Below are 19382 nucleotides of genomic sequence, written 5' to 3' on the forward strand. Positions count from 1 at the left end.
TCCATGATGTGCTTTCTGACTGGAACGTTCTCTGCATTGTCTTTCTTCAGACCTCAGCTTCCCCACCCCTTCCATGAGAAAACTGGTGCTTTACACTCTCCCCACTGCATAATGCTTGCTTGAACCTCCTCCTAGCTTCTACTGAGTGATTGTGTCTTGGTCATATGTGAATGTCTAGTTAGTGCCTAGCACAATACTTTTCATGTAGTAAACCATCTGTGAATGTTGGTTTAAACGAGTTTCTGACAGTTTTTTTTGAGTACTCTTCCAAGGCCTAGTTTTCTTGTTTGTGGGAAGTCAACCAGAAGAGTAGGAGTTGGAAGCAGGCAGACAAGAAAAGGTTCTTACTGGCTCCAGCTTTGCATGCATTTTTTTTCCCCTCTTCATTTCCTTCTTCCATAGCACCGTTCAAATTTGCAATCATTTTACTACACTAGTCTTCACAGACCTTCCAGGCACAGATAAAGCTAACAGAGTTTTAAGGCAAATGGTCGGTTCCTGCACCCAGCTGTTAAGAGGCTGCAGAGTGTGAGTGAAGACAGCTGAAGTGATTACTAATCAAAGGGTATTCATTCCTCCTGGCAGGACACCGTCCTCAGCAGTTCAACGCGCACCTTGCCGCCCCAACACACTGCTGCCGAGACGCTAAGGAGTTCGTGGGAACCCTTCCTGCGTGGACCCACTGACGGCTTCCCGGGCCCAGTTCCGGGAGCAACCGGTGACCGGAAGTGGAGCTGGCGCTGGCCTGTTGCCTAGCAACGGACGCTGTGGGGACGTTAGGCAACTCAGCGCCGCGGAGCGGAGGGAGCCGAGAGTGTGGGTCGTCGCCTGAGCGTCTCCTCTCTGGTCAGGAGGAGCGGAGTAGGAGCATCCAGGAGCTGCCGCTGCGGCAGCGCGTCCTCGCCGCCATGAGCAGCGAGCAGGTGAGAGGGCGGCTTCCCGCCAGGCTCGCCTCCGCTGCCGCTGCCGCTTCGGTCTGCCATTCGAAGGGGGTTTGAAGACCCTGAGCTTCCGACCCCTCAGCTGTGACCCGTGGTGCGCGGCTCCCTTATCCCCGGTGGCCACCTGGGTGGGGAGCGCTTTCCGCTAATGCCCTTCAAAGTTCTTTTCCCGGGCTTTTGCCCTTCGTGTCGTCATAACAACCAAGCGCGTCAGCCTCACGGGGGCGCCGCGGCTGAACCTGGCCCGGACGCTGCCCGGCGAGCTAATGGTGGCTCTGCTGGGGTGAGAGAAGCCTCCGCAGGAGTCGCGGTGGGGCTGGGCGCCGGAATGAGAATCCACACCTCTCCTGCACCTGTGACTTGGCCGCGTCGGTCACTGCGTCTGAGGCTTCGTTCTCCCGCTTTTATGCAGACGGCAGAAGTCACAACACCTTTTCTAAGCTTATTGGGGAAGTCCCTTGCAATAATTATAATGCATGAAAGATCTTTAATCAGTGGCAGATGGCTCTTGTTAAGAAAATAGTCGCGAACGTAGTAAAAATACGTGTTGCAGTATCTACTTTTAAAAAAATCTCTTGAACTTAAGAACACCTGTAACCAAAAGAAATACAGAACAATGATCAATTACCTTTAAAAAAATTTTAATTGTAAGAGGGAGAGAAATCGAGATGAAGATGGAGCTCTCATCCGCTGGTTCACTCCCTCAAATGCCCCTAGCAGCTGAAGCCGGGAATTCAGGGTGGCAGGGATCCAATTACATCAGGCATCCCAGCTGCATCCCAGGGTCTGCCAGGGTCCATCTTAATGCAGGCGCAGAATGGAAAGGCCTTGCTCTTAATGTAGAGATGGGTTAGAGAAAGGGACATTGAAAACATCCCTCTTGAAAAAGTTGTTTTAAAGCCTGCCAAACTTGCTTGGCTTCTTTGTTTTGATACTGAACTATAATTATTTCTCATTGCTTCATAATGCTTTTTTGGTAGTATTAGAGTTTATTGTGGAAACTATGTTAAAAATAGTCCCCTGTGCATTGGATTGTAGATTACTAACAGAAAATGTCAAAACCCGAATTCATTAATTAATAAAATATGGAATATCTAAATTGTCAAGAAAATGTGGTTTCAGCATTTTCTGAATGAAATATAATAAGCCAAGAACTAAGAAACAGACCCTTCGATCTGTATACCACAGTTTAATAGGTAATAACTAGTAAAAGAACAAATGAGCAAGGAAAAGCAAAAAACAAAAATAAAAAAACATGCTAGAAAATGGAGCATTAGTTTATAGGCTTCACTAGTAATTTTTTCTATGTGATACTGTTGTAATCACATTCTATTAAAAATAACACACGATCACTATCCATATAGGTTAAGAAGCTTCTTTGCTTGATGTCCACTTCAGTCCTGATTGTGAACAGTATTGTGCATTGTTGGAATTTAAAACACACTGTTATCACATTTGTAGTGGCACTTCTGAATAGCTGTTATTTCACAATTCTCATAATTTTCTCATCTTTAACTAAAAAGTATTCACTAAAAACCTGCAAGTTAGTTTCTAAGTTTTCCATAATCATCACAAAAGTGATATTGGCAAATAACACTTGCAGTGTCGTCCTCTCCTTTCAAAAAAGTTTAATGTTTTAGTGAAGAGGCAATGGGACCTTGAATGAATGGATGTTAGCTCATTTAGGATTATTTTCACCTTCTACATACAATTTTTAAACAGCAGAGGGCCCTCTCCCACTGTTTTGTTTGATTGGTAATTTTAAACCTCATCTTGATACTTTAATTTATGCTAATTTAGAGTGCTATTTTCCTTTTAAAAGGATAAAAGTTTCTATATTTTAACCTAAAACAAACAGAATGGATTAAACTTTTGGAAGTGGCATTTTCATGTGACATTTACTTATGTATTCATTCAGTTTGAAGAAGTGTGCAGGTGGTAAAATCATATTTACTAAGGAGATTTTTAACAGACTCATCTCATTAGTGGAAGGTTGGGAGTGATGTGACATTTTACAGGAATAGACGACTGGGCTCTTAAGTTACATATTTAAAAGAAATATACAACCCTTTTTGATGTCTAATTTCATTTTTAAATTAATTAAAACTTAAAATAAGGCATTTAGAGTTTCAGTTGAAGAACTTTCAGAGGTTTAAAGGTACAACTATTCAGAGGTTTAAAGGTACAAAGACCAGGCAGCTCCCCACAAATTCACTAAAAATTATGAGCAGAGAAGGGAAAAAAGCTGTCAGCTTTTCCCCAGAACATATTCCCCTCCCCTCCCCTCCCCTCCCCTCTCTTCCCTTCCCTTCTTTTCTTTTCTTTTCTTTTTCCCTCCTTCCCTCCCTCTTGTTTTCTCTCTTTCTCTCTCTTTCTTTCTTTTATAAGATTTATTTATTTATTTGAAAGAGTTACACAGAGAAGGAGAGGCAGAGAGAGAAAGAGAGAGATCTTCCTTCTGCTGGTTCACTCCCCAAGTGGCCACAACGGCTAGAGCTGCACCCATCCAAAGCCAGGAGCAGGAGCTTCTTCCAGGTGCAGGGGTCCAAGGACTTAGGCCATCTTCCACTGCTTTCCCAGGCCATAGCAGAGAGCTGGATTGGAAGTGGAACATCTGGGACTCAAACTGATGCCCATATGGGATGCCGGCACTGCAGAGCAGGGCTTAACCCGCTTGCCACAGCGCTGGCCCCAGCACTTTTTCTAGTTACAAAATAAGTTTGCATTTATTTGATGCTCCTTCTCTGCTTTCCTTCCTCATATCTTTTATTGTCATTATGTTAAATAGAATTGAGAGAAAAAATAGTTATGAGGCCAAAAATATGGTATTGACTTTAACAACCATAACTCAATTTACATTGACCGTATTACATGTAGAAAGGTAATTGGTTATCTAACCAGACTTGTTTGTACATTCTGGTCATTTGATCATAATAGTAACACTTGGTTTATACCAGTGTTAAAATATCCATTCCAATAGACAAAGAGATGAAGGATAAGCAAGGTAAAAACTAAATGCAAAGGCAAGACTAAGGAAACTCTGTTCTCTTGTTTTTTAAAAATCATTTTAATTGGTTTTTAACATTCAATGTACTTTGTAAATATGATTCTAAGAACATAGTGATATCCCCTCCTTTCCTCCCTCCCTCCCCATCTCTTCCTCCCACTCTCCTTCCTTCTCCCTTTCTTTTTTTTTAGTTTTTGAGATACCATATTTTAAATTTACATTACAATAAAAAGGCTTCATACTTCACTGAGTAAGAGGTTTACTGTTGAATAACAGTGTTTTTTTCTTCTTACTATTTGTTGAATTTTTTTACTTAGTTTAGGGTTAATATTATGAGTATTAAAATAACCTGAAAGGGCCAGCGCAGTGGCTCACTAGGCTAATCCTCCGCCTTGCGGCGCCAGCACACCAGGTTCTAGTCCCAGTCGGGGCGCCGGATTCTGTCCCGGTTGCCCCTCTTCCAGGCCAGCTCTCCGCTGTGGCCAGGGAGTGCAGTGGAGGATGGCCCAAGTCCTTGGGCCCTGCACCCCATGGGAGACCAGGAGAAGCACCTGGCTCCTGCCATCGGATCAGCGCGGTGCGCTGGCCGCAGCGTGCCAACTGTGGCGGCCATTGGAGGGTGAACCAACCTTTCTCTCTGTCTCTCTCACTGTCCACTCTGCCTGTAAAAAAAAAAAAAAAAAAACACCTGAAAGTAGATCATTTAAAAAAAGAAAGCTTGAAAAGTAAAAAGCAAAACTAGTTTAGTTTGAATATAAACAACAGCCATAAATAATAATTGAATGGAAAAATGACCATTTCACCCATATATAGTACAATTTAAAGTAACCACAGATCATTAAAACTATAGTATAAATGGGGCCGGCACAGTGGCACAGTGGGTTAAAGCCCTGGGCTGCAGTGCCGGCATCTCATTTGGGCATCGGTTCAAGCTGCCCCACTTCCAATCTTGCTCTCTGCTATGGCCTAGGAAAGCAGATGGCCCGTCTTTGGACCCCTGCACCTGCATGGGAGACCCGGACAAAGCTCCTGGCTTTGGATCAGCTCAGCTCTGGCTGTTGTGGCCATTTGGAGAGAGAAGCAGCAGGTGGAAGACATCTCTTTCTCTCTGGCTCTACTTCTCTTCAACCCTTTCAAATAAATAAAATAATCTTAAAAAAAAAACAAAACTATAGTATATCATTTTTAACTGTTGCTTTCCTAAAGGTATAAACCAGCATTTTACAAAACTATATTTGCAACAGTACTGATACACAGAGACATTTCTTCTTTTCTTTTCCTTCCTTCCTTCCTTCCTTCCTTCCTTCCTTCCTTCCTTCCTTCCTTCCTTCCTTCCTTCCTTCCTTCCTTCCTTCCTTCTCCTCCTCCTCCTCCTCCTTCTCCTCCTCCTCCTCCTTCTCCTCCTTCTCCTCCTTCTTCTTTTTGAATTTTAGCTTCCACATGTACAAGAGAACATGTGGTATTTGTCTTTCTAGGTCCATTTTATTTCACTCAATACGCTGTCCTCCAGTTGCATCCATTTTGTTTCAAATGGTAGAATTTCATTATTTTTGTAGCTAAATAATATTCCATTGTGTATAAATGTCACATTTTCTGTATCCATTCATTTGATGATGGACACCTTGGTAGTTCCAAATTTTGGCTATTGTGAACAGTGCTGCTATGATCATGGTGGTGCAGGATCTCTTTGATATATTGTGTTTGATTCTTTTGGGTATATGCCTGTTAGTGGAATTCCTGGATAATATGACAAGTCTATTTCTAACTTTCAAAGAAATCTCCACATTGTTTTTTATAGTGGCTGTACTAATTTAAATTCCCACCAACAGTGTATAAGTGTTCCCCTTTCTCCCCTATCCTTGCCAACGTTTGTCATTCTCCATGTTTTGGATTTTAGCCATCTGACAGGGGTGAAGTGATATCTCATTGTGGTTTTCATTAGCATTTCCCTGATGACTAGTGATGTTGAGCATTTTTTTTTTCATATATTTGTTGGCCATTAATATTTCTTCTTTGAAGAACTATTAAAGTCCTTTGTCGGGGCTGGTACCATGCGCACTAGGTTAATCCTCTGCCTGTGGCACCAGCATCCCGTATGGGCACTGGTTCTAGTCCTGATTGCTCCTCTTCCAGTCCTGCTTTCTGCTGTGGTCTGGGAAGGCAGTGGAGGATGGCGGAAGTTCTTGGGCCCCTGCACCTGCATGGGAGACCAGGAAGAAGCACCTGGCTCCTGGCTTTAGATCGGCATAGCTCCGGCTGTTGCGGCCATTTGGGAGTGAACCAGCAGAAGGAAGACCTTTCTTTTTGTCTCTCTCACTGCCTGTAACTCTACCTGTCAAATAAATAAAATCTTAAAAAAAAAATAGTCCTTTGTCCATTTCTCAACTGGATTGGTTATTATTTTGTTGAGTTTTTATAAGTTGCTGATATATTTGGGATATCAATCCTTGGTCAGGTGGTTTGCAGATATTTTTTTCCATTCTGTTGGATGCCTTTTCACTATTTCCTTTGTTATGCAAAAGCTTCTGAGTTTGATATAGTATGATTTATGTAATTTTGCTTTTGAACCTGTGCTTGGGTGGTCTTGTCCAAGAAGTCATCTCCTTTATTTATTTTTAAAGATTTTATATATCTGATAGGTAGAGTTACAGACAGAGATAAGGAGAGACAGAGAGAAGGTCCTTCATTTGCTGGTTCACTCCCCAAATGGCTGCAGCTGCTAGAGCTGCGCTGAGCTGAAGCCAGGAGCCAGGAGCTTCTTCTGGGTCTCCCACGCGGGTGTAGGGACTGAAATACTTGGCTATCTTCTGCTGCTTTCCCAGGCCATAGGAGAGAGCTAGATCAGAAGAGCAGCAGCCGAGACTCAAATCGGCACCCATATGGGATGCTGGTGCTGCAGGTGGAAGCTTAGCCACAACAATGCACCAGGTCATCTACTACACTGATGTTTTGGAGTGTTTCCCCTATGTTTTCTTCCAGCAACTTCATAGTCTCAGGTTTTAAATTTAAGTTTTTGACCAATCTTGAGCTGATTTTTGTAAATGGTGATAGGTATGGATTAATTTCATTCTTCTACATATATTAGTCTAGTTTTGCAAGCACCATTTGTTGAAGAGACTAACCTTACTTCACTGTATGGTCTGAGCACTTTTGTCAAAATGAGTTGGGTATGTGGACTAATTTCTGGGTTATCTATTTCTGTTCCATTGATCTATTTATTGGTTTTTATGCCAGTACTATGCTCCTTTAATTACCATAGCCTTGTAGTATGCTACAAGGAGGAGGGGAGGGGGAGGGGGAAGGAAGGGGAAGGGGAAGGGGAAGGGGAAGGGGAAGGGGAAGGGGAAGGAGTCTTCCATCCACTGGTTCACTCCTCAAATGGCTGCAATGGCTGGAGCTGGGCTGATTGAAGCCAGTAGCTTCCTCTGGGTCTCCCACGTGGGTGCAGGGGCCCAAGAACCTGGGCCATCTTCCACTGCTTTCCCAGGCCACAGCAGAGAGCTGGACAGGAAGTGAAGCAGCCAGGACTTGAACTGGTGCCCACATGGGATGCTGGCACTGCAGGTGGAGGCTCTACCTGCTATGCCACAGTGCTGGCCCCTATAGTATGCTTTGAAGTCAAGTATTGTGATGTTTCAAGCTTGATTTTTCTTGTTCAGGATCATTTTTGCTATTCTAGGTCTTTTGTGATTCTATATGAATTTTAAGATTGCTTTTTCTAGTTTGTTAAAGAATGTCATTGGTGTTTTCATAGAGTTTTCATTGACTCTATAGAATGCTTTAGGTAGTATAAACATTTTAGTGATATCGATTCTTCTGATCCATGAACAAGGAATATCTTCACTTTTTTGTGTCCTTGATGACTTCTTTAATCAATGTTTGATAATTTTTATTGTAGAGATTTTTCACTTCTTTGCTTGAATTTATTCCTAATTTTCTGTGGCTATTGTGAATGAGGATTTCTTTCTTGATTCCTCTTTCTGTGAGCTAATCATCAGTGTACCAAAAAAGGTATTGTTTTTTGTATGTTTATTTTGTAACATGCAACTTTACTGAATTGGTTTATTAGCTCTAATGGCTTTTTGGTGGAATGGTTAGGTTTTTCCATGTACAACATCATATGATCTGCAAACATGGATAATTTGACTTCTTCTTTTCCAATTTTGATGTCCTTTGTTTCTCCTCCATAATTGTTCTAATTGAAACTTCCAGTACTATATCAAATAAGAGTGGTGAAAGTGGACATCCTTGTCTTGTTCCAAGTCTGAGGGCAAATGCTTATAGCTTTTCCCCATTCAATATGATATTGGCTGTTTGTTTGTCATATATAGCCTTCATAATTTTGAGGAATATTCCTTCTATACATAATTTTTGTAGGATTTTTATCATCAAGTTGTGTTGAATCTGATGATATGCTTTCTCTGCCTCTATTAAGATGACCATATGTTTTTTGTTTTTCATTCTATTGATGTAATTTATGATGTTTATTGATTTGCAAATGTTGAACCATACATGCATTTCTGGAATAAATCCCACTTGATCATGATATATGATCTTTTTGATGTGGTTTTGGATTCAATTTGCTAGTATTTTTTTGAGAATATTTGCACCTATGCTTGTTAAGCATATAGGTCTGTAGTTTTCATGTCATGTCTTTGTTTGGTTTTGGTATCAAAGTAATGGTGGCCTCATAAAAAGAGTTTGTCAGAGTTCCACCCTGTTCAATATTTTGGAATAGTTTGAAGAGTATTGGTGTTACTTACTCTTTGAATGTTTTGTAGAATTCAGTAGTAAAGCCATAAAGTCCCATACTTTTTCTTGGTTGAAGACTTTTGATTAATTGGTTCTAAGTGAGCCTAAGAGTATATATATAGTCTCTCAGTGATTTTTCTTTTTTTTTATTATTTATTTGACAGAGTTAGATAGTGAGAGAGACAGAGAGAGAGAAAGGTCTTCCTTCCATTGGTTCACCCCTCAAATGGCCACTACCACTGGAGCTATGCCGATCTGAAGTCAGGAGCCAGGTGCTTCCTCCTGGTCTCCCATGTGGGTACAGGGGCCCAAGCACTTGGGTCATCCTCCACTATCTTCCCGGGCCACAACAGAGAGCTGGACTGGAAGAGGAGCAACCGAGACTAGAACCAGAGCCCATATTGGATGCTGGTGTCTCAGGTGGAGGATTAATCAAGTGAGCCACGGTGCCAGCCCAAGTGATTTTTCTTAATCATTATGAGTTTTGTCCATAAGTGACACAGTGGACTAGTCTGCTGCACTTCATAGCGATATAATTGTGGCTTTGTGATGAGTAAGGGTTTCCTTCAGTGTATATCTTTGGTCCACAGAGAGTTTGATGTCAGTCTCCCTGGTGAATGTGACAGTTAGGGCCTTGTTATTGGCACTGAGGGAGACAAAAGTGGCTGCCCCCTTGTCCTGCTGGCAAGACTGAGTGATGCAGGTCTGTGGCAACAACTGCTGTGGCTCTGGGATTGTGTGACATAGTTGGACCCTTCCTCAGGTCCTGCTAGGAGAATCCAACTGGTGCTGTGGCTTTAATACCAATAGCCCTAGGACTACAGGATGTGAAGTGAACCCTGTTCCAGTCCTACAGGGTGTCTACAAGGTATACAGATTTTAATTGTGTAGGGTATGAGTCCAGAGAGAGGGAATTCAGATAAATTCCTTCCTAGATCCACTGGGTAGATTCCAGTGGCACTGAAAAATTTAGAGCAAATTGTTATAGCTCTGGTGTTACAGGGTATAGTGGGGTCATTACCCAGATCTTCCAGAGTGGGAGTGGATTTTTTTTTATAGGCTGCTACTGGTGTAAGCCCCCAGCAGCTTAGGTGAATCCCCCAACTCACATAGAATGCACGAGTGTAGCTCTGGGGCTAATGTCCAGAAACTCCCACAGTTGCAGGATGCAGGGGATCCATCCTTTGCCCTATGTGTTGCCCTGACTCTGACTATAATGCTAGTAGAATAGAAGCACTCTGCATTGCTTTTTGATGCCAATTATGACACTCTGTGCAGGTTGGGGAGGGGAGGAAAGGAAAGCAATGTGGCTTTCCTGCTCCAAGCCTGGCAGTTGCTTAGACCCCAGTCAGTTCCTCAGGCTGAAGTAAAAGTCAGTGGGCTACTATGGAATTCCCTCTCAGCTATAACTGCGAGCAGCAGGGTACACAGCAATTTCTTCCTACCTTGAGGTGGTAAGATGGTGGCTCACAGGTAGAAGCTGGCTGTGCCATGTGGCTGACTGCGCTCTCTGTCTTCTCTTTGCCCACAGAGTCTTTTTTATTTTCTTCTTTGCTGAAAATTTCTGTCAGACTGCTGGAAATGTCATACTTCCTTTGTTCTTTTCACATCCCAGAGCAGCTGAAGTTAGTGTGGCTACGCCCTATTCAGCCATCTTGGATCTCTCCTTCTATTCTCTTCATTCATTTTACTTGTAGAATGTGAACTTGCATCAGTCAGCATCCCAATAGAAAATAAATGGTATGATGGAAGGGACTTAGTTGAGGAAAATTTATACAAAGATCATTTGCAGAGGTATGGGCAAGATTAAGGGATCCAACAAGAACGGTGAAGCATTTAGGGATTAGTAGCAATTGGATACGATTATCACTCCTAGGCCTGACGGATGCACCATACTGATCAGCATTCTCACAATCTGGTGAGAGCTTGAAGATTAAAATGATAGTTTCCTGAGAGGAACTGAGCTCTCAAGAATTCATCCACTAGCGTAACTATCAAGACTAGGTAGTAAATGTCCTAAGTTCTTTCCTCTTGCTGCTCAGTCTCCTGTTGTTGCTTCTCATTGGTTAATCCCTGGAAGAAACCAGAGGGTAGAGGGCCCAGACGATGCCCATACATAGAATTCAACCTTTAGGGCTAGCACTGTGGCATAGCAGGTAAAGCCACTGCCTGTAGTGCTGGTATCCCATGTGGGTGCTGGTTTGAGTCCTGGCTGCTCCTCTTCTGATCAAGCTCCCTGCTAATGTGCCTGGGAAAACAGTAGAAGATGGCCTATATCCTTGGGCCCCTGAACCCATGTAGGAGGCCCAGATGAAGCTGCAGGCTCCTGGCTTCAGTCTGGCTTAACCATGGCCATTGTGACCATTTGGGAAGTGAACCACCGGATGGAAGATTCTCTGTTTCTGACTCTCTGTCTGTCTCTGCCTCTCCTTCTCTGTAACTGACTTTCAAATAAATAATTAAATCTTAAGAACAAAAGAAGATTCCAACCCTCCAGGTCAGGCATAGAGAAGAAATAAAAGGATGGTGATTTGATTTGGGGCAAACACAGCATAACCACCATAGAGATTACTGTAATTAGAAGCAGTCTTCATTTTCAACCAGTGGATAGGATATCTCTGTCTCTTTGCCTTTCAAATAAAATTTAAAATTAAAGAATTTGTTTTACAACTGGGTTAGTAAGTACAATTAAAGTTTCCCTTGAAAAATAGGATTGATTATTTGACACGGTGATTAAGACAACACTTACAATGCCCACATCTTTTACCAGAATGCCCAAGTTTATCTCAGCTCTGCTTCCAATCCCAGCTTCCTGCTAATATGCATCTTTGGAGGCAGTGGGATATGGCTCAAATAATTGGGTCTCTGCCACCCATTGGGAGATTTGGATGGTGTTCCAGGCTTCTGGCTTTGGCCTGATCCAGACCTAGCTTTGTGGACATTTGAGGAGTGAACCAGTGGATGGAAGATTTCTGTCTCTCTGCCTTTCAAGTAAATAAATAAAACTTTAAAAAATTAATTCTTTACTTGAATGTTGATGAGGACGTTCCAGTATAAAAGGCATCACTAATTTAGGAGAGAAAAGGAATTACTAGAACACAGTGAAAGGAGATAAAGGAGATCAAGTGATTGGCCTCTGATAAAAGGTAAATTAGTGTCTTTACTGCTTGTAGATGCAGGATAGAAGAACAATATGGGTGCAAGCACATTTATAGGTTTGCTTACAGAAAAAATGAAGACATTTTCAACAATTAAATGATGTATAAGAAATTTGGGGGATAATAGTTCAACTCAAAAAGTAGGAAAACAAACTTAAAAATGTTGAGGACATATGAGAGATTAGAAATTGTGAACTTAAGGGGCCGGTGCCGCAGCTCACTAGGCTAATCCTCTACCTGTGGTGCTGGCACTCTGGATTCTAGTCCCGGTTGGGGCACCAGTTCTGTCCCAGTTGCTCCTCTTCCAGTCTAGCTCTCTGCTGTGGACTGGGAAGGCAGTGGAGGATGGCCCAAGTGCTTGGGCCCTGCACCCGCATGGGAGACCAGGAGGAAGCACCTGCTCCTGGCTTTGGATTGGCGCAGTGCGCCAGCCGTAGCAGCCATTTGGGGGGGTGGTGAACCAACAGAAGGAAGACCTTGCTCTCTGTCTTTCGCTCTCACTAACTCTGCTTGTCAAAAAAAAAAAAAAAATTGTGAACTTAAAGTGAGTCCAGTGGGGTTTGTGATGTGATTTTTCATCCAACATTATATACCTACTTACTTAGGTATAAGCATGGAGAAGGTGAATAGTTGAATTGCAGTGGGATTGCAGTTTTTGTCAAATGTGTGAGACATAGGAATCTGAGAGTATTTAATATGGTATAGTTATGATCACTGGCCATTGAATATATGCTAGGCAAAGAGGAAAAGGTAAGAGAAAGGGGGTAGATTTAGATTCTGAGTTCTCAATGAAAGCACAGAAATATAGCTTTGAGGAGGGTACCATATGATGCTTGCTGGAAGCAAAGGATATACTGATGACATAATCAAGTTTAAAATCAAGATTTCACAAGTGGTGCCATATCTAATAATCATCGAGAGGGACTGCCATGGGAGGTAGAATTACAGAGAGAGAGAGAGACAGAGATCTTTCATCCATTCCTCAAATGGCTGCAATGGTAAGGGCTGGGCCATTCCAAAGCCAGGAGCCAGGAGCTTCTTCCAGGTCTTCCACATGGGTGCAGGGACCCAAGGACTTGGGCAACCTTCTGCTCCTTTCCCAGGTGCATTAGGAAGGAGCTGGATTGAAGGTAGTCCAGCTGGGACTCAAACTGGTACTTATATGGGTACCCACAACACCACAATGCCAGATCCTCTAGTCCCTTTCTTTCCATCACCTTAGGCCAGGTTTGTAGTTATGATATTGTGAGAAGCCTAATTTCTTTCTTTCTTTCTTTCTTTTTTTTTTTGACAGGCAGAGTGGACAGTGAGAGAGAGAGAGACAGAGAGAAAGGTCTTCCTTTGCCGTTGGTTCACCCTCCAATGGCCGCCGTGGTCGGCGCACTGTGGCCAGTGCACCGCGCTGATCCGATGGCAGGAGCCAGGTGCTTATCCTGGTCTCCCATGGGATGCAGGGCCCAAGGACTTGGGCCATCCTCCACTGCACTCCCTGGCCACAGCGGAGAGCTGGCCTGGAAGAGGGGCAACCGGGACAGAATCCGGCGCCCTGACCGGGACTAGAACCCGGTGTGCCGGCACCGCAAGGCGGAGGATTAGCCTAGTGAGCCACGGCACCGGCGGGAGAAGCCTGATTTCTTTTTTTTTTTTTTTTTTAAATTTTTTTTTTTAACTTTTATTTAATGAATATACGTTTCCAAAGTACGAATAATGGATTACTATGGCTTCCCCCCCATACCGTCCCTCCCACCCACAACCCTCCCCTTTCCCACTCCCTCTCCCCTTCCATTCACATCAAGATTCATTTTCGATTATCTTAATATACAGAAGATCAGCTTAGTATACATTAAGTAAGGATTTCAACAGTTTGCTCCCACACAGAAACATAAAGTGAAAAATAATAGATGATTTTTTTTTAATGATGATGAAATCAGATCAGACCTATTGTCATGTTTAATCCCAGTGAGAGTCAAGTTGGGAGTTGATAGTTTCTTTTCTTTTCTTTTCTTTTCTTTTTTTTTTTTTTTTTTTTTTTTACAGAGGATCAGTTTAGTATGCATTAAGTAAAGATTTCAACAGTTTGCACCCCCATAGAAACACAAAGTGAAAAATACTGTTTGAGTACTAGTTATAGCATTAAATCTCAATGTACAGCACACTAAGGACAGAGATCCTACATGAGGAGTAAGTGCACAGTGACTCCTGTTGTTGACTTTACCAATTGACACTCCTGTCTATGGCATCAGTAATCTCCCTATGCTCCAGTCATGAGTTTCCAAGGCTATGGAAGCCCTCTGAGTTCTCCGACTCTTATCTTGTTTAGACAAGGTCATAGTCAAAGTGGAGGTTCTCTCTTCCCTTCAGAGAAAGGTACCTCCTTCTTTGAAGACCTGTTCTTTCCACTGAGATCTCACTCACAGAGATCTTTTGCCAGAGTGTCTTGGCTTTCCATGCCTGAAATACTCTCATGGGCTTTTCAGCCAGATCTGAATGCCTTTAGGGCTGATTCTGAGGCCAGAGTGCTATTTAGGGCATCTGCCATTCTATGAGTCTGCTGAGTATCTCACTTCCATGTTGGATCACTCTCCCCTTTATTTATTCTATCGGTTAGTGTTAGCAGGTACTAGACTTGCTTATGTGCTCCCTTTGACTCTTAGTCCTTTCATTATGATCAATTGCGAACTGAAATTGATCACTTGGACTAGTGAGATGGCCTTGGTACATGCCACCTTGATGGGATTAAATTGGAGTCCCCTGGTATGTTTCTAACTCTACCATTTGGGGCAAGTCAGCTTGAGCATGTCCCAAATTATATATCTCTTCCCTCTCTTATTCCTACTCTTATGTTTAACAAGGATCACATTTCAGTTAAATTTCAACACTTAAGAATAACTGTGTATTAATTACAGAATTAAACCAGTCATATTAAGTAGAACAGACAAAAAAACTACTAAGAGGGATAATGTATTAAGTTGTTCATTAACAGTCAGGGCTATGCTGATCAAGTCACCGTTTCCCATAGTGTCCATTCCACTTCAACAGGTTTCCTTTTTGGTGTTCAGTCAGTTGTCACCGATCAGGGAGAACATATGGTATTTGTCCCTTTGGGACTGGCTTATTTCACTCAGCATGATGTGTTCCAGATTCCTCCATTTTGTTGCAAATGACTGGATTTCGTTGTTTCTTACTGCAGTATAGTATTCTAAAGAGTACATATCCCATAATTTCTTTATCCAGTCTACCGTTGATGGGCATTTAGGTTGGTTCCAGGTCTTAGCTATTGTGAATTGAGCTGCAATAAACATTAGGCTGCAGACCGCTTTTTTGTTTGCCAATTTAAATTCCTTTGGGTAAATTCCAAGGAGTGGGATGGCTGGGTTGAACGGTAGGGTTATATTCAGGTTTCTGAGGAATCTCCAGACTGACTTCCATAGTGGCTTGACCAGTTTGCATTCCCACCAACAGTGGGTTAGTGTCCCTTTTTCCCCACATCCTTGCCAGCATCTGTTGTTGGTAGATTTCTGAATGTGAGCCATTCTAACCGGGGTGAGGTGGAACCTCATTGTGGTTTTGATTTGCATTTCTCTGATTGCTAATGACCTTGAACATTTTTTCATGTGCCTGTTGGCCATTTGGATTTCCTCTTTTGAAAAATGTCTATTGAGGTCCTTGGCCCATCTCTTAATTGGGTTGTTGGTTTTGTTTTTGTGGAGTTTCTTGATCTCTTTGTAGATTCTGGTTATTAACCCTTTATCTGTTGCATAGTTTGCAAATATTTTTTCCCATTCTGACTGTTGTCTCTTCACTCTCCTGACTGTTTCTTTTGCAGTACAGAAACTTCTCAATTTGATGCAATCCCAATAGTTAATTTTGGCTTTGACTGCCTGTGCCTCCCGGGTCTTTTCCAGAAACTCTTTGCCTGTGCCAATATCTTGAAGGGTTTCTCCAATGTTCTCTAGTAACTTGATGGTGTCAGGTCGTAGATTTAGGTCTTTAATCCATGTTGAGTGGATTTTTGTGTAAGGTGTAAGGTAGGGGTCTTGCTTCATGCTTCTGCACGTGGAAATCCAATTTTCCCAGCACCATTTATTGAATAGACTGTCCTTGCTCCAGGAATTAGTTTTAGATCCTTGATCAAATATAAGTTGGCTGTAGATGTTTGGGTTGATTTCTGGTATTTCAATTCTGTTCCATTGGTCTATCCATCTGTTTCTGTACCAGTACCATGCTGTTTTGATTACAACTGCCCTGTAGTATGTCCTGAAATCTGGTATTGTGATGCCTCCGGCTTTGTTTTTGTTGTACAAGATTGCTTTAGCTATTCGAGGTCTCTTGTGCCTCCATATAAATTTCAGCACCAATTTTTCCAGATCTGAGAAGAAGGTCTTCGGTATCTTGATTGGTATTGCATTGAATCTATAAATTGCTTTTGGGAGAATGGACATTTTGATGATATTGATTCTTCCAATCCATGAGCATGGAAGATTTTTCCATTTCTTGGTATCCTCTTCTATTTCTTTCTTTAAGGTTTTGTAATTTTCATCGTAGAGATCTTTAACGTCCTTGGTTAAGTTTATTCCAAGGTATTTGATTGTTTTTGTAGCTATTGTGAATGGGATTGATCTTAGAAGTTCTTCCTCAGCCATGGCATTGTCTGTGTATACAAAGGCTGTTGATTTTTGTGCATTGATTTTATACCCTGCTACTTTGCCAAACTCTTCTATGAGTTCCAATAGTCTCTTGGTAGAGTTCTTTGGGTCCCCTAAATAAAGAATCATGTCATCTGCAAAGAGGGATAGTTTGAGTTCTTCCTTCCCAATTTGTATCCCTTTAATTTCTTTTTCTTGTCTAATAGCTCTGGCTAGAACCTCCAGAACTATATTGAATAGCAGTGGTGAGAGTGGACATCCCTGTCTGGTCCCAGATCTCAGTGGAAATGCTTCCAACTTTTCCCCATTCAATAGGATGTTGGCTGTGGGTTTTTCATAGATTGCTTTGATTGTATTGAAGAATGTTCCTTCCAAACCCAGTTTGCTTAGAGTTTTCATCATGAACGGGTGTTGTATTTTATCAAATGCTTTCTCGGCATCTATTGAGAGAATCATATGGTTTTTCTTCTGCAGTCTGTTAATGTGGTGTATCACATTGATTGTCTTGCGCACATTAAACCATCCCTGCATACCAGGGATAAATCCCACTTGGTCTGGGTGGATGATCTTTCTGATGTGTTGTTGCATTCTATTGGCGAGAATTTTATTGAGGATTTTTGCATCTATGTTCATCAGGGATATTGGTCTGTAATTCTCTTTCAGTGCTGCATCTTTTCCCGGCTTAGGAATTAAGGTGATGCTGGCTTCATAGAAAGAATTTGGGAGGATTCCCTCTTCTTCAATTGTTCTGAATAGTTTGAGAAGAATTGGAGTTAATTCTTCTTTAAATGTCTGGTAGAATTCAGCAGTGAATCCATCTGGTCCTGGGCTTTTCTTTGTTGGGAGGGCCTTTATTACTGTTTCAATTTCTGTCTCAGTTATGGGTCTGTTTAGGTTTTCGATGTCTTCCTGGTTCAATTTAGGTAGGTTGCATGTGTCCAGGAATCTATCCATTTCTGATAGGTTTCCCTGTTTGCTGGCATACAAGTCCTTGTAGTAATTTCTGATGATTCTTTTTATTTCTGTGGTGTCTGTTGTTACATTTCCTTTTTCATCTCTGATTTTATTGATTTGGGTCTTTTCTCTTCTTTTTTTAGTTAGTTGGGCCAATGGGGTGTCAATTTTGTTTATTTTTTCAAAAAACCAGCTCCTCGTTTGGCTGATTTTTTGTAATGTTTTTCTTGATTCAATCCTGTTGATTTCTTCTCTGATTTTAATTATTTCTCTTCTCCTACTAGATTTGGGTCTGGTTTGCTGTAGGTTTTCTAGATCCTTGAGGTGAATAGAAAGCTCATCTATTTGGTGCCTTTCCAATTTCTTGATGTAGGCACCTATTGATATAAACTTTCCTCTTAACACTGCTTTTGCTGCGTCCCATAAGTTTTGGTATGTTGTGCTGTTATCCTCATTTACTTCCAGAAAGTTTTTGATTTCTCTTTTGATTTCTTCTATGACCCATTGTTCATTCAGGAGCATGTTGTTCAATCTCCATGTGTTTGCGTATGCTCTAGGGATTCCTGAGTTGCTAATTTCCAACTTCATTCCTTTATGGTCTGAGAAGCTGCATGGTATGATTCTAATTCTTTTGAATTTGCAGAGACTTGCTTTATGGCCTAGTATGTGGTCAATCCTAGAGAAGGTTCCATGTACTGCTGAGAAGAATGTATAATCTTTAGCTGTAGGATTGAAAGTTCTGTATATATCTGTTAGATCCATTTGGGCTATAGTGTCGTTTAAATCTACTGTATCCTTGTTGATCTTCTGTCCTATTGATCTGTCTATTTCTGAGAGTGGAGTATTGAAGTCCCCCAGTACTATTGTATTGGGGTCTAAGTCTCCCTTTAAGTCCGTTAACAAGTCTTTTAGATAAACCGGTGCCCTGTAGTTAGGTGCATATACATTGATAATTGTTATATCTTCCTGTTGAATTGATCCCTTAATCATTATGTAGTGTCCCTCTTTGTCTCTCTTAATGGTTTTTGTGGTAAAGTTTATGGTGTCTGATATTAAGATGGCTACGCCTGCTCTTTTTTCATTTCTGTTGGCATGGTATATCTTTTTCCAGCCTTTCACTTTCAGCCTGTATGGATCTTTGTTGGAAAGATGTGTTTCTTGTAAGCAGCAAATAGATGGGTTTTGTTTTTTAACCCAATCAGCCAAACGGTGTCTTTTAACTGGACAGTTCAGGCCATTCACGTTCAATGTGACTAATGATAAGTGGTAACTTTGCCCTGCCATTTGCCAAAGATAAGTTCTAATATATGCTTTGAATTCCCTGTGATCTTTTGCTGTGAGCTTTCCTTCCTTGGTTTCCTTCCTTTACCTTCTTTCATATTGATGACCGTGTTTCTTTGTTTCTGTGTGTAACACATCTTTAAGCATCTTTTGCAGGGCTGGACGAGTGGCAACAAATTCTTTCAATTTCTGTTTGTTATGAAAAGTCTTTATTTCACCTTCATTCACAAATGATAGCTTTGCAGGATATAATATTCTGGGCTGGCAGTTGTTCTCTCTTAGTACCTGGGCTATATCTCGCCATTCCCTCCTAGCTTGTAGAGTTTCTGATGAGAAGTCAGCTGTGAGTCTGATTGGAGATCCTCTGAGAGTAATCTGACGTTTCTCTCTTGCACATTTTAGGATCTTTTCTTTATGTTTCACTGTGGAGAGTTTAATTACAACGTGTCGTGGTGAGGGTCTCTTTTGGTCATGTTTATTAGGGGTTCTGTGAGCTTCCTGTACTAGGATTTCTCTGTCCTTCTCCAAACCTGGGAAATTTTCTGCTAATATCTCACTAAAAAGGCCTTCTAATCCTTTCTCCCTCTCCATGCCTTCAGGAACTCCTAGAACCCGAATGTTGGGTTTTTTAATAGTATCCTGA

General features: G+C 41.7%; 1 protein-coding gene across 1 annotated transcript in view; it reads left to right on the forward strand.

Moving 5' to 3' along the window:
- Nucleotides 1-725: 725 nt before the first annotated feature.
- Nucleotides 726-19382, forward strand: part of DNAH7 (dynein axonemal heavy chain 7) — a gene marked incomplete in the record, with an annotated part of 367056 nt that continues 348399 nt past the window's right edge. The window contains 1 exon segment of the mRNA XM_070070446.1: nt 726-923. Coding sequence (XP_069926547.1) covers nt 909-923 — 15 coding nt within the window.

The sequence above is a fragment of the Oryctolagus cuniculus genome, chromosome 3 (assembly GCF_964237555.1).
Source record: "Oryctolagus cuniculus chromosome 3, mOryCun1.1, whole genome shotgun sequence".
NCBI lineage: Eukaryota > Metazoa > Chordata > Mammalia > Lagomorpha > Leporidae > Oryctolagus > Oryctolagus cuniculus.